The sequence below is a fragment of the Notolepis coatsorum genome, assembly GCF_963971535.1.
Source record: "Notolepis coatsorum genome assembly, chromosome: 14".
NCBI classification, from domain to species: Eukaryota; Metazoa; Chordata; class Actinopteri; order Aulopiformes; family Paralepididae; genus Notolepis; species Notolepis coatsorum.
The window spans coordinates 65940616-65953884 of record NC_140178.1 but is presented as its reverse complement, the minus strand read 5'-3'; the positions used below and the strand labels follow the sequence as shown (position 1 = coordinate 65953884).

At 39.1% G+C, this 13269-nt stretch overlaps 2 protein-coding genes across 2 annotated transcripts; both read right to left on the bottom strand.

Moving 5' to 3' along the window:
* Positions 1-1218: 1218 nt before the first annotated feature.
* Positions 1219-5587, bottom strand: LOC311240157 (Golgi apparatus membrane protein TVP23 homolog B). The gene is made up of 7 exons (XM_084328700.1): positions 5442-5587; positions 5166-5239; positions 4878-5025; positions 4458-4547; positions 3774-3899; positions 3539-3667; positions 1219-3440 (listed from the first exon to the last, which is right to left on the bottom strand). The coding sequence occupies exons 1-7, from the start codon at positions 5451-5453 to the stop codon at positions 3414-3416; spliced, it is 606 nt and encodes a 201-aa protein (XP_084184826.1). The 5' UTR covers positions 5454-5587; the 3' UTR covers positions 1219-3413.
* A 1573-nt stretch (positions 5588-7160) lies between these two features.
* On the bottom strand, positions 7161-10597 carry otop2 (otopetrin 2). The gene is made up of 7 exons (XM_084328805.1): positions 10577-10597; positions 9614-9981; positions 9351-9487; positions 9139-9197; positions 8665-8810; positions 7538-8388; positions 7161-7442 (listed from the first exon to the last, which is right to left on the bottom strand). The coding sequence occupies exons 2-7, from the start codon at positions 9978-9980 to the stop codon at positions 7272-7274; spliced, it is 1731 nt and encodes a 576-aa protein (XP_084184931.1). The 5' UTR covers position 9981; positions 10577-10597; the 3' UTR covers positions 7161-7271.
* Between the last annotated feature and the right edge of the window lie 2672 nt (positions 10598-13269).

Below are 13269 nucleotides of genomic sequence, written 5' to 3'. Positions count from 1 at the left end.
GGCTCTGCTCTGGTCATTCAAGATTGTCTGCTGACAGGACTCTTGTCCTGAAATGGTTTTCTGTCTAGAGATCGTAGTTTTAGTTCGCTGACAACATTCAGAGGCCCACTGTTGGCTGCCATGGCCACTAAGATGAGTCAGAGAGAATCATACATGGCTTTAACATCAAGTCACAACTGACGGTAACAGAGCTCCACCTGTGGGCCACCTATTAACACTACAGTGGGAAATTGCAGGTACCTGTTGGTTCAGCCAGCCCAATAGGGTATATCTGCAAAGCCGCAAGCGTCTGGGCGGGGCTTCGGGGCTTGTACTCTGTGTGACTGTTGTTGGGGCTTGTACTCTGTGTTGTTTCCTGTAAAACCCGGAAGTAGTTTTTACAAGCAGTGAGGACTCGACAGCATTTGCATTTCTGTGTTCCGTGTTGCGGGTTAGGGTTATGGTTAAAAATAAACAGCACAAACTGACTACTTCCGGGTTTTACAGGAAACAACACAGAGTACAAGCCCCGACGCCCCGCCCACGCACACAGAGTACAAGCCCCGAAGCCCCGCCCAGACGTTGGGCTTGCGGCTCTGCAGATATACCCTACTCCAGCCAGGCAGTGACGGAGGTGATATCCTCCTCAAAGCATTGGTTTAGGTATGAGTTCCACCACTGCCCTGTCCATACCACCACATCAGAGCTTGGACTCCACCTGTGCCCTGCTAAATCTGCCTTTCTCAACCACATCATGTCAAATAACAAATTCAAAGATGTATTGTATCCTATTAGGGAGAATGCAACACAATCATGTGAGGACAGAGTAATACCAGTAATCTAAGCTCAGGTCCATGTGGGTTGTCTTGTTGAAAGAGCTCACAGTCAACCTACTGTACGGTTATATAAGGAGATAAAAACAAATGGGAGGCCTGTAGTAAAACCTTGCTCTACATACTGGAAGTATAAATATAAAATCCTCTGGGCTCTGACTGAGGATTTTATCAATCTGGGGAATTAACTGGTAATGGCTGATGGTATTGTCCAGTAAATGTAGTCTCATGTACATTACATATTGCAGCTGCTTTATGTTCTCTGCCCTGACGTGCAATGGAATGATTGTGTTCTCCATGTTCTCGAGGCAATGCTCAAGTGATGAGGCAGACACCTGTGGCACCAAACCATTCATTTCTCCAATTGTGACAAAAATGTTGTCACATTTCACCAAGCTAACATTAATCAAGCATTTATTTGACAAGTTGACCCAAAGTTAATCAAATGATATTGCAACCAAAAAAGAAAGTGAAAACAGGCTTAAAGGGATATTTCACTTTAGTAGAAGTCTTTGCTATCCCTGTCGTCTGCTGTCAACACCACCATTCCTCCCAGGTGTCAGGCTCCTCATTCACTTCCATTCATTTTGAGGACCAAGTCTAAATATCATACTTCTGAAGTATAAATTATACAGCGATATTATTCTGTGCAATATATTTTTCTCTGTAAACGGTATTTTTTTTGTAAGCTAATGTTGCCATTTAAAAATTATTAAAGTAAAGGAACTATTTCTCACTTGAGGTGTAGTTTGACCAACTATCAACTTTTCACAGAATGTTTGGAATATTTCTTCCAGCAAGGCAGCAAGTAACCATGGGTAACCGCTCCCCAAACATTCCATGCAAGGCAAAGATACACAGCACAATCAAACCTACAACAAATAGAGGCCTTGCACGGAATGGAACAGGCCTGTAACATAGCAACCATCGTTTTATAGCTTACATGGCGATGGAAGAAACAACAGTTGCTATGTGTTGATATGAGAAATATATCAACAAAAACATAATCATTTGGTGGCTTATTAATGGATTTCATAAACAAGTCACAGTAGAACAGTAATATAGTAGTATATTTTCTGTGTTTGATCTACTCTACCATTGCAAAGGAAGGCAACATTTAATTTTAAATACATAATACACATACAGTATACTCTATAGTTACTGGCAGCCATACTGGAAGAAAGAGAACCACACAAACATTCCATGCCAGGCCTCTATTGACCAGATGTACTCTTAATTTTAAAAAGGGTATTAAATCTGAAATCTTTCAAACTCTCAAGTCTGAAAGACATATCAAATGCCAAAACAAACTAATACCCTTTATTTATATCTGCACTGCATTCGTTTGCTTACTTCAGAAGTATTTGGAAGTGAGTGAATGAGGAGCCTAACACCTGGGAGAAATGGTGGTGTTGACAGCAGTGGCAGCTTACTTATAGATGCTTACATAGTAAGTGGTGACTGTTGAAACTTCACACGTTCTACTAAAGTGAAACAACCCTTTAAACGTTTACATTGGTTAGTTTTCTCACCATGCTTTTGGTTAGTTGATTTGTATTCAAGCAGTCACTGATGATTGACACCAATTTGATCCTCATATTGAGGGGAAAAAACAGATCATCAGCAAACAGTTGAGCTAACGTAAATGTAATGCAACCATACAACTGTTGGTTTGTTAGCTAACAGCTAATTAACTTGCGCCAACCTGCTGCTTTTCTTCTAGCTCACAGATGAAGAATCTGCTGTTTTAAACATTTGTAACTGTTTAGTGTTAGTTAGTGTTGTTTTGCAATACCTTTTTGGACTGCTTGGTTATTTATTTTACTGGTGTGGTATGGTAAGTCCAATATGCATTCAAACACCATCAAGTGACAGCCTCTCATCCCTCTGACCAAGTGTCAATAAAGGTTTCCTCTTGATATGTGAAAAAATAGTTAAACTGCGTGTTTCAGAACTGAGAACACTACAATAATAAAGCTAATTTGGGTATAAATAAAGAAAACTAAACAAAACAAACATTCTGTGACTCCATAAAATCTGATTCCCATTCATTGTCTAGGGAGCAACTCCAGACTTTATACCCGATGACATCACAAGTTTGGATTTATCTGGTTTCTGGCTTTGAGAGAGAGTTGTTCATATTAACACCTAAACACCTTGTCTTATAGGGACTGCTATATTATCATTTAATTTAGTTGTAACACAAGGATACAATGTCCCCAATGACATCGCTAGTGCCCATAGTCAAACAAATTTTACTTTCAATAACTGTCAAACTAAAAGAATGTGTGCAAAACTGTTTATAACGTTTTTGGATGTGTGTGAGATTATGTGCAAAATAAATCAGCATTACTTTTTGGTGAAGTGCCCCTTTAAACCGGCAATTTGACCACCTGTTCAACAGGAATAAAAGCATGTCTCAAGAATACCCATTAGACTATTGATTGTATTCCATTACTTCAGCATATGCCATTTTGGGTGGCAAACAAATATAAATGTATGTACATCTGGAAAATGGACAGTGTAGCCTATAAGTAAAACTAGGTAAAATAGTTATTGATGCTTCCACTGCATATTGGTCATAATTCTTCCACTTATGTTCTAAGGTCCCTCTGGTTTGGTCATCGTCTTTGGAGAAAAACAAAACATAAATAACAACACTGAGATGATATTGATATAACGATAAGACAAAAATGTATAGGGTTGATTATAGACTGTATATGCACCTGTTTAAAAAGGTGGACGCCGAGATAGTTGGTTGCAATGCTTCTCAGGTTGCTCTTTCCCCCCACCTTGCATCTGATATAGCCATACAGGTTGGCCCACTGTAAAACCAGTCCCATTATTACCACAGCCTGAAAAGATTAAAAAAAAAAAAAAAAGTAAATACACTTAGAAAATAGAAGTAAAAAAACAAGTAACAACCTCTTTTGAAATGTAGGTATAAATCAGTGGACTGACCAGCCATTTAATCTTGAAAGAGAAAACAGTACTGAACACAAAAATAATCCAGAAGACAGGACACACAACGAGGCCAAGCCAGAAGATCCGGGACTCAGCACTGGAGGGACGTTTTTGACTGCTTGCCTAGAAGTAAAGAGGAAAGAAGTAGGGTTGAATTTTGTCAACTGGCCCGACTACTGTTGGTACAGTAGGGTCTCAATCTATGTTTAAAAAGCATTGCATGCTGAATTAAGCTAGTTATTTCCTTACTCGATTTGAAGACATAATTCTCCATTGACCATAGTCACTCACACGGCAGCCATTTTGCTCTTATATCATGCTGCCGTGTGAATATGGTCAATGATTCAGTTGACAAAATCCTATGACCATTAGTTGACCGAGTTCTCTTGTCATGCAACATTCTACTGTATTTATTTCCTATGCTGCATTTGAATAATTCCCTAGCAGTCAGTGTGTCCTCCAACAGGTGGCGCCATTACACTGCACAGCTTCTCAGCCAGTACAGAAGTGCTATTGTTGCCAGATTGATTGATTGAAAATTGTATTAACAGATTGCAGAATGGGTAAAATACAGTACAGCTCAATACACACAATTGTTAAGGGGATGCAGACCAGAGAAAGACTTTTGTCTTGTTTACATCAGGGTCCCCCATTTTCAAATCATCATAAACATATGCCTACCTTTCTTGACTCAAACACCCAGTGACTCTTGCCATCATCGTCCACTTGATTCCACCATCTCAGGCCGACCAACAACCTGCCAGTCACATTCTGAAAGGACCAAATGGAATCAATCCTTAGATGTAGGCCTACTGTGGATCAGTCATTTGACCCAACTTTATTGACCATATTTACATTTAGTCATTTAGCTGACGCTTTTATCCAAAGCGACTTACAAGTTCTGTACGACAAGTCATTAGGAAGGGCACAACTCTATCACCTGAGTAACAATGTTCATCTCCATATTCACACGGCGGCCATTTTGCCATTATGTCATGCTCAGGTTGGGATTCCTTTCCACCCTAAAAATCCCAATTTGAGCATGACATAAGAGCAAAACGGACACCATGTGAACATGGTCAATTGAGATATTCTACCCACTTTGACGGTCCAGAAATCACACGAGAGGAGGAGGATTATGGCGACCATAGAGACAATGAAGCTGCTACTTAGGAGGATCTCACAGAATAAGTACACCAAGATGGCACTGGTACGGAAGAAGAGATGGAAGAATGTGACCAGTGGATATCTGCAACACAAAAGATGGTGTATGAGCATTTCAATGTTGATATTCACGAAACCGGTGTTGATGGTCAGACGTGAAATCCATACCACAAATCGTCCTCAGAACAGTTAAATGTGACCACGTTGGAGGGATACAAAACTCACTTAATTTGAGACGTTCTTTGGTTGATTATATCTTCATCATCACCAAAAAGTGGAGTATCTGCATCTTGAGAGTCCTGAAAAAAAATCAAAGTTTGATAGCTATTAAAAGTCACTTTTATTTAACGTTTGCTAGCCGAGTTCGCAATAATCATAGACTAGCTCAAGCGTAGCCAAATAATTTAAAGTAGCGTGATAGCCTGTATTTTGTATGAGTATAAAAGTACTTTATGGTTTCAAAATGTTCTGAAAATCTTCAAATGAAAAGAAATAGGTCACCTGTCTCAACATTTTTACACCTGTTGTCGACACCAACAGGGAATCGACACCTGTTCGAGTGTTCCTGATGACGTGGATGTAAACAAAAACGTGTGTCAAGGACCCTTTGAAGAGCTGTCTGGAAAGTTGCCTGCCTTAAATTGCAAGTCCAAGACAAATAGCCGTTATAGGCCTATTCTTCTTTTTCTCTATCTATTTCCTTTACTCTGCCTTACAAGTTCCATATAATTTGTGAATAAAAGATAGCAATGATTCCGTGATTATTATTATATATTATATTATTTTTCATTATAATTATAATTATATAATTCATTATAATTCATCAATTAAATTATTTGTTTGTTTCTATTATTTTGCATCTTCTATGCCACTAATAGTGCTACATTTGTGACAAAAAAAAGTGCTTAATAATAATAAATGTGACAATAATTGGACCATAATTTATCCAGCTCCTTTTATTGATCTGCTTTATTTTCAGGTCATATGAAAACAAATCTAGAAGACAATATACATAATAGAATATAGAAGAAAATCTAGATAAAACAATATATATTTAAAAAGCACATCTTTACATTTACTATATATAATTAATTATTACTCTTCACATTCTAATAATAATAATAATAATAATAATAATGAGGAATAGAAAAGTAGCTTAATAATATTTCTCAATGGCTCATACTGTTTCATAACTAGTTTATTGACAAATACTTATAAATAAGTATAATAATAATCATAATAATAATGGTTACACAATAATTGAACCATCATTCATCTAGTTCATTTTATTTTGCTCTGCTTTATTTTCAGGTCATATAGGATAAAGGATAAAACAAATATATATATTTAAAAAGCATATCCAGATAATTACTAATACATTATTCACATTCCCAACATGAAATGCCATAATAATAATAATAATAATAATAATAATAATAATAATAATAATAATAATAATAATAATAATAATAATAATAATAATAATAATAATAATAATAATAATAATAATAATAATAATAATAATAATAATAATAATAATAATAATAATAATAATAATAATAATAATAATAATAATAATAATAATAATAATAATAATAATAATAATAATAATAATAATAATAATAAATAATAATAATAATAATAATAATAATAATAATAATAATAAAACTATATATAATAATAATAATAATAATAATAATAATAATAATAATAATAATAATAATAATAATAATAATAATAATAATAATAATAATAATAATAATAATAATAATAATAATAATAATAATAATAATAATAATAACAACAATAATAAGCAATAGAATGGTAATAATATTTCTCATGCTGTTTCATAACTTCATCAAGGGGCGACAGTAGAGCAGTCGTCTGGCAATCCGGAGGTTCCCGGTTCGATTCCCGCTCCTCCCGGGCAGCATGTCGATGTGTCCTTGAGCACGACACTTAACGCCTAATTGCTCCCGATGAGCAGGTTGGCACCTTGCATGGTTGCCTCCGCCGTCGGTGTGTGAATGTGTGAGTGAATGGGTACAGTGTAGGAACAAATTGTAAAGCGCTTTGGATAAAAGCGCTATATAAAAAAGCAGCCATTTACCATTTAGCCATCAAGAAATTATATATACAGTATATATATATATATATATATATATATATATATATATATATATATATATATATATATATATATATATATATATATATATATATATATATATATATATATATATATATATTAAAAACAAATAATAAACTACAACTCCTTTATACAAAACTGATTTATACAGTGTCAAAACAATCAAGTGCTGTACATTCCTTTCATGAGGTCAACAACACCTCAAAGAGACTGGCCACAGAGTGCATACGGTAGAAGATTCCAAAAGGCAGTCCAATATTCACAACAGCAGCCCACATGTTGAACTTGTAGAAATCAGTCTCCACTCCGTGGTCAAACTGGGGACGGGCACCAAAGGCAGGCATGATCCAGAGCTGTCAATGGAAGAGAAAATATACCCAATGAGAGCATCTGTGAATTTTGCAACAGTGAATTTGAAGAGTTTATATTGAGGATGAATGATACTCACAATGATGTTACCCAGCAGCAGAAAAGCGCAGACCTCCTTCAGCACCCTTCTCTTCCAGCTCAGCTTGTGTCTGTATTCAGCAGTGTGCGGTGTCTGGCACGTGTGGGTGTGTAGACTGTGAGTTGTAAGGACTGGGCTATCCTTGGCGTCGTCTACGTCTGAACACATCTCTTTGCTTGGGCCAAAAACATATGGATTTGAGATCACAGTGATTGGTTGTGGCTCGTGGAAGGGCTCCCGATGAAGGCCCTCAACAATGAAAATGTTCTGCAGGCCAAGCTGGACCACGTGGAATATAGCCCAGGCCAGGTTGAGGGAATCCAGGTAGGTCTCGGATTTAGTTGCCACCACAGCCACGATGGTGAAGTAGCTGATGATAATCTGGCCCATGGAAGCTCCCACCAGCAGCCCCACATCCAGACTACGTGTGGGGTTCTTATCCGATACATAGTCCCTCTGGTCCAGCTTGTAAACAGTACAGCCAACCACAGTCGAGACTGACATCAGGATGAGAATCACTATATTTGTTACAAAGTGCATCATCAGTGCTTTTTCTCTCTTGTTGTCATCCTCTTTTCCCACATGCACCTCATACACTATGAAGGTTGTCAGACCTGCTATCACCAAGAGAATCCCTCCTATGGGCCCCAGAAACGCATCCTTGAAGCGGAACTTGACTTTGTGATGACCGTGTTCGCTCACTTCTCTACCAACATTTCTCCACATGACGTAGGACATGGCAGAGGCGAAGAGGCTGTACTCGATGTTGAAGGGGTACAGGTAGTAGTAGGCCTCCTTGAATATTTTACAGGAAGAGTAGCTGCACTTGCAGTCATCATCTCCATAACTTGCTGAAAGACACAATAGCGTAAAATAAAAACGATTAGGTTAGGTTAGGTTTACTTTATTTGTTCAAGGGGGACAATGTACATTAATAAAACATTTTACAAATGTAAATGCACCCAATTTTTGCCAAAAGGCTAATTTCCATTGGCAGTCCCCCTGCCAGAAGGTACAGGCTAAAATCCTGTGTAAAAAAAGGGTTAGCAATAAAGTCACATTGTTTCAGTAATAACTTTACCTGCTTTGTATGAATTATAGAACCACACAGAGCCAAACTTAGTTACCTTTATACATGGCCTCAGCCCGCCGAGAGAGTTTAACGTTAGTGTTGTTGGAAACCTCTGGTATATTTGTTAGGTGGACAGACTCCTCGGTGACTGCAGCCATCCACAGAACCAGATTTGTGGATAAGGTCAGCATCAGGCCACAGCTAAAGAGAGGGAAGCCCTAATTAAACACTGATGATGGCACTTCATTTGGTTTCATTTCAATCATAGATACTGTTAAAACATTTTGGTATGAACTACAGCAATGTGATCCTTAAGAGAAAGCCTATACAACTCCATCAGTGTCTTTGGATTTCTAAGGCAGTTAGTGTCAAATGTTAAAAATCAGTGTGTGTGTTGCAAATTTCACATAATCAACTCAAATGAAATATTGCTTTAAAAGCTACGCACATGGCATGGTTCCAGAGAGTAATTATAGCACAGATAGATTAAGGAATGAATAGATATAAAAGAAAAAACATATGCCAGTACCGTGTTAAGTTCCTTTGTAATTGCACACAATCTTTGGCATGGAACCACAGGAAGTATGTCTGAAAATCATACAATTATCTTCATAAATGTTTTCATTTTAATAATTTGTTATTGTTATAATATTGTAATTATGTTTTGTTAGTTTTTTTTTAAGTCATTGTTTGTTGTCTTATAAGCACTTATAAGTCAGTGTAGAACATTATCATGTTTACCTGAGTAAGGATGAACCCAACTTGTATAACAGGGAAGGCGACCTTGACGGCAGAATCACAGTGGAGGTAGCCTGCATAGTTGGCAATCTTGAAAATATCCATGATCAGACTGAGGATACCAAACAGTACAAGTCCTCCTGAGAAGATACAATGTAGAGGGGAAACATAATAATTGTGAACAATTATTCACAATTATTCACAAATTGTATCTATCCTTTTCTAACCAAATCTGACATGCTACAGGAACAAATTGAATGTCTCACCTCTCAGCCATACAGGTCCTGCGTGGCCATCCTTGTAATGTACAGCATTGTCTTCCCTGGATGTGTAGATGATGTAGTAAAGCATCCAGACAATAGTGAGGAGGAGGAGGATGATGAGGAAGACCTGCAGGTTGGCAGAGCTAATGGCCACATTGTTGTAGGCACTGCCGCTGGTCAGAGCACAGCCCAGGATCAGAATGTTGACAGTAATGATCCCAGACAGTAGCCAGCCCCAGTTTCGGCTGCTCTCCTTCACAGCCCCGCTGGAGGTGAAGGCCAGGCTCGGCTCACAGCGAATGCTCCCCACTTGATCCACCACATTGGTAGACAGGTAGTCCTCCTCTGTCTCTGTGTCTTTGGCCGTCATCCTACATGGTTCACATGGATTTCCGGTGGTCAGACAATCGCACGGATATCCGGTGCTTAAACACATGATGCTGCCTGTTCAAAATCTATTCAATAATGAGATGTTCCCTGTTTCTGTGCTCTATTTAAAATGACAGGTTTAACAGCTACACCCACTCCTCCAAAGAGAGATCCCGCCCAAGTGAAAACCTGCAATGAACCCAAAATCAACTCAATAATTCTCATCTAATCGGTGCAAAAGTATTTCTAATCAACGAGTGGAATTTATTATCTTCCTTTTGGTTTTGGTTAAAGCCCAAAGAGAGGTGCATGTTAACAGCACAGCATTTAGGTGGAATTCACAAAGCCTTTAGATATTCAAAGCAACTATTGTTTACTTTGGGGCAACCATTAACACAACCATTCACATATGAGATTAAAAAAAAAGCAAGTATATGTGTAGAATTCTTGTATGCTCACACACAGTGTATGGTCGTATCAGCACATGGTTGGCCGATAATGAATGAGCAAATCCCAGTTAATATTCAAGTAAGCAGTGATATGATCCAACAGTAAGCGCTACATATGAAGAGAAAGGATCAGCAAACCTGAACTTACCTAGTCTGGTGGGATCCTGGGAAGTAGCCTGAGTGCTCATGGTTTTATATCCGTCCACAACCTCAGTAGTTTACCTAACGTTAGGACGTTGTGTACGAAGGGTCATAAATGTCAATAAATCTGTTATGGACAACAATTAACATATTATTACCACACACAGAGTGTTTTGCACAAAATATTCATGTAAAGTTCAAAGGAGTTTTCCAGGAAAGGCTTTAGAACATCCAAAATAAGAGAAACCGGTTCCTTTTCAGACTGACAGCAACTTTTAGATATATATACAAATACATTTTAAAGGCCAAATTACAAGGATTCTGTGTGTTGAGTTTGTACTGTTAACCCACTACCACCACCATCACGAGAACATGTGCACCTCTTGTTAACATTCTGAAAATGGGCGTAACAAACCCAGTGGGCCTTTCTTTTTAAATCACTGCAGGAAAGGAATACTTTAATGGGTTTGTTTTCTGTATTGCAAAAACCCAGAGGAATGGCACTTGAGAAGGCTGCCTATTATGTTCGTTTCAAAGGGCCAGTCACATGCAACTTGTCTGGCCGCTTACAGTGTCTGAACAATTAAAAATTGTTATCTCTATTGTTGTATGCCTATCTATCTCTATTATCATGACTATGGCTATTTACTTCACAATAGGGTGGAGTTCGTAAATACACCCACATGTTCCCATTATGTTCACAGTTAAGCATGGTTAAGTTACCTACTAACCAACTTTTATTCACAAGTTGTTTGTGGTCACTGCTAATCTTTCTAGCAACTAATGTGGTTATTGAGGGAGAATTGGAAACAGCTCATTCATGAAAATTGTGAAATACTGAATGAGAAAAATGAAGAAATTTATTTTCCCCTGTGGAGGAAACTGTGCTGTTGTAGTCAGCACCACACATCTGTCTCATGTCTGGTCTCTCTGATCTTGTGTTTTTATGTGGGTATTTTATACATGTTTATTGTCTTTTGCCTTTACATTGCATTGTACTTTCCTTCTATCGTTCCTGCTACTCTTGCTGCCTCATCTTGTCTTCTTTTTTGTTTGTTTGTTTTTTGTTTCGCCATTTACTGAGGAGGAGAGCGTTTATAGGGGTGAACAAAGCTGCAGGCCAGATGGCATAACAGGGCGAATACTTAAGTCCTGTGCTAACCAGCTAGCCCCAGTGTTCACCACTATATTCAACCTATCCCTGGCCACGTCCGTGGTCCCTGCCTGCTTCAAGGTGTCCACTATAATCCCTGTACCAGAAAACACCTCCCCAGCAGGCCTAAATGACTACAGACCGGTGGCACTCACCTCTGTGGTCATGGAATTCCATCGACCCTTTGCAGTTTGCTTACAGGACAAACAGGTCCACCGACGAGGCAGTCTCCTAGGTACTGCACAACACCCTTTCTCACCTTGACAGTCAGAAGGGGGGCTATGTGAGATTACTGTTCATTGACTATAGTTCAGTTTTCAATACCATAGTCCCCACCAGACGGCTGACAAGGTGATTGATCTGGGTTTGAACTCCACCATGAGCGCCTGGATCCTGGACTTTCTGACCGACAGGCCCCAGGTGGTCAGGGTGGGTGGACACACCTCCAACTCCATCACCCTGAGCATCGGGTCCCCCCAGGGCTGTGTCCTCAGCCCCCTGCTGTATTCGCTGTACACACATGACTGTGTGGCCAGGTTCAGCTCCAACTCCACAGTGAAGTTTGCGGACGACACGGTGGTGGTGGGCCTGATCTCTAACAACGACAAGAAGGCCTACCGGGAGGAGGTTGATGTCCTGGCACTCTGGTGCCGGGATAACAGCCTACTCCTGAACATTGGTAAGACCAAGGAACTGATCGTGGATTTTAGGAGAATACAGCAGGGGACACACTGTGAATTAATGGGACTATCATGGACAGGGTGATCAGTTTCAAGTATCTGGGAGTCCACATCGCAGAGGACCTGACATGGTCAATCAGTGGCGGACTGGGACACAAATTCAGCCCGGGACATTCAGACGCACCAGCCCACGCACCGGCCCCGAAACCGGCCCACACAACGGCCGTTATGAAACACTTGTCCAGTATTAAACAACCAAAGGCTGTGGCTAAGGAGTCAACATCAGGGAGACCAAATCTACACACCGCCCCTAGATGTGCACTCATGCACAGTGCACACACACACACACACAGAGACACACACATACATATACCGTTACTTCCTGTCATTGGCATATGTTTTTTTTTTTTACTAACATCTTAGTGCCTCATTAGCCTAGGGATTAAGGATACATGAAGTATTAACTACACCATAATAATATTGAGGTTTTGATCCATAGAAAAGGTCTGTGCTACACAATTTCAGTTAGATTGGATTTATTGTCCTTTAATTTGGCACTCATGACATTAGTTGCTTGCCGTTTAATCAACATCGAAAGACCCCCCACTTCCTCCCAGACACCCATTCCAAGAGCTTGTTTTCTCTCTCTCTCTCTCTCTCTCTCTCTCTCTCTCTCTCTCTCTCTCTCTCTCTCTCTCTCTCTCTCTCTCTCTCTCTCTCTCTATCTCTCTCTCTCTCTCTCTCTCTCTCTCTCTCTCTCTCTGTGTATGTGTCTCTCTGTGTGTGTGTGTGTGTGTGTGTGTGTGTGTGTGTGTGTGTCTCTCTCTCTCTGTGTCTCTCCCTCTCTCTGTGTGTCTCTCTCTGTGT

Excerpts from the sequence above, each read along its gene's own strand:
- LOC311240157 (XM_084328700.1), bottom strand. Across the intron at positions 4,548-4,877 it reads GTGATTTCTGGACCGTCAAA|AATGTGACTGGCAGGTTGTT; the intron begins GTGGGTAGAATA and ends TGGTCCTTTCAG. Across the intron at positions 3,441-3,538 it reads GCGTCCACCTTTTTAAACAG|ACGATGACCAAACCAGAGGG; the intron begins GTGCATATACAG and ends TTTTCTCCAAAG.
- otop2 (XM_084328805.1), bottom strand. The coding sequence starts at position 9,980 with ATGACGGCCAAAGACACAGAGACAGAGGAGGACTACCTGTCTACCAAT. Across the intron at positions 9,488-9,613 it reads AGGACCTGTATGGCTGAGAG|GAGGACTTGTACTGTTTGGT; the intron begins GTGAGACATTCA and ends GTATCTTCTCAG. Across the intron at positions 9,198-9,350 it reads TTGGGTTCATCCTTACTCAG|ACATACTTCCTGTGGTTCCA; the intron begins GTAAACATGATA and ends TATGATTTTCAG.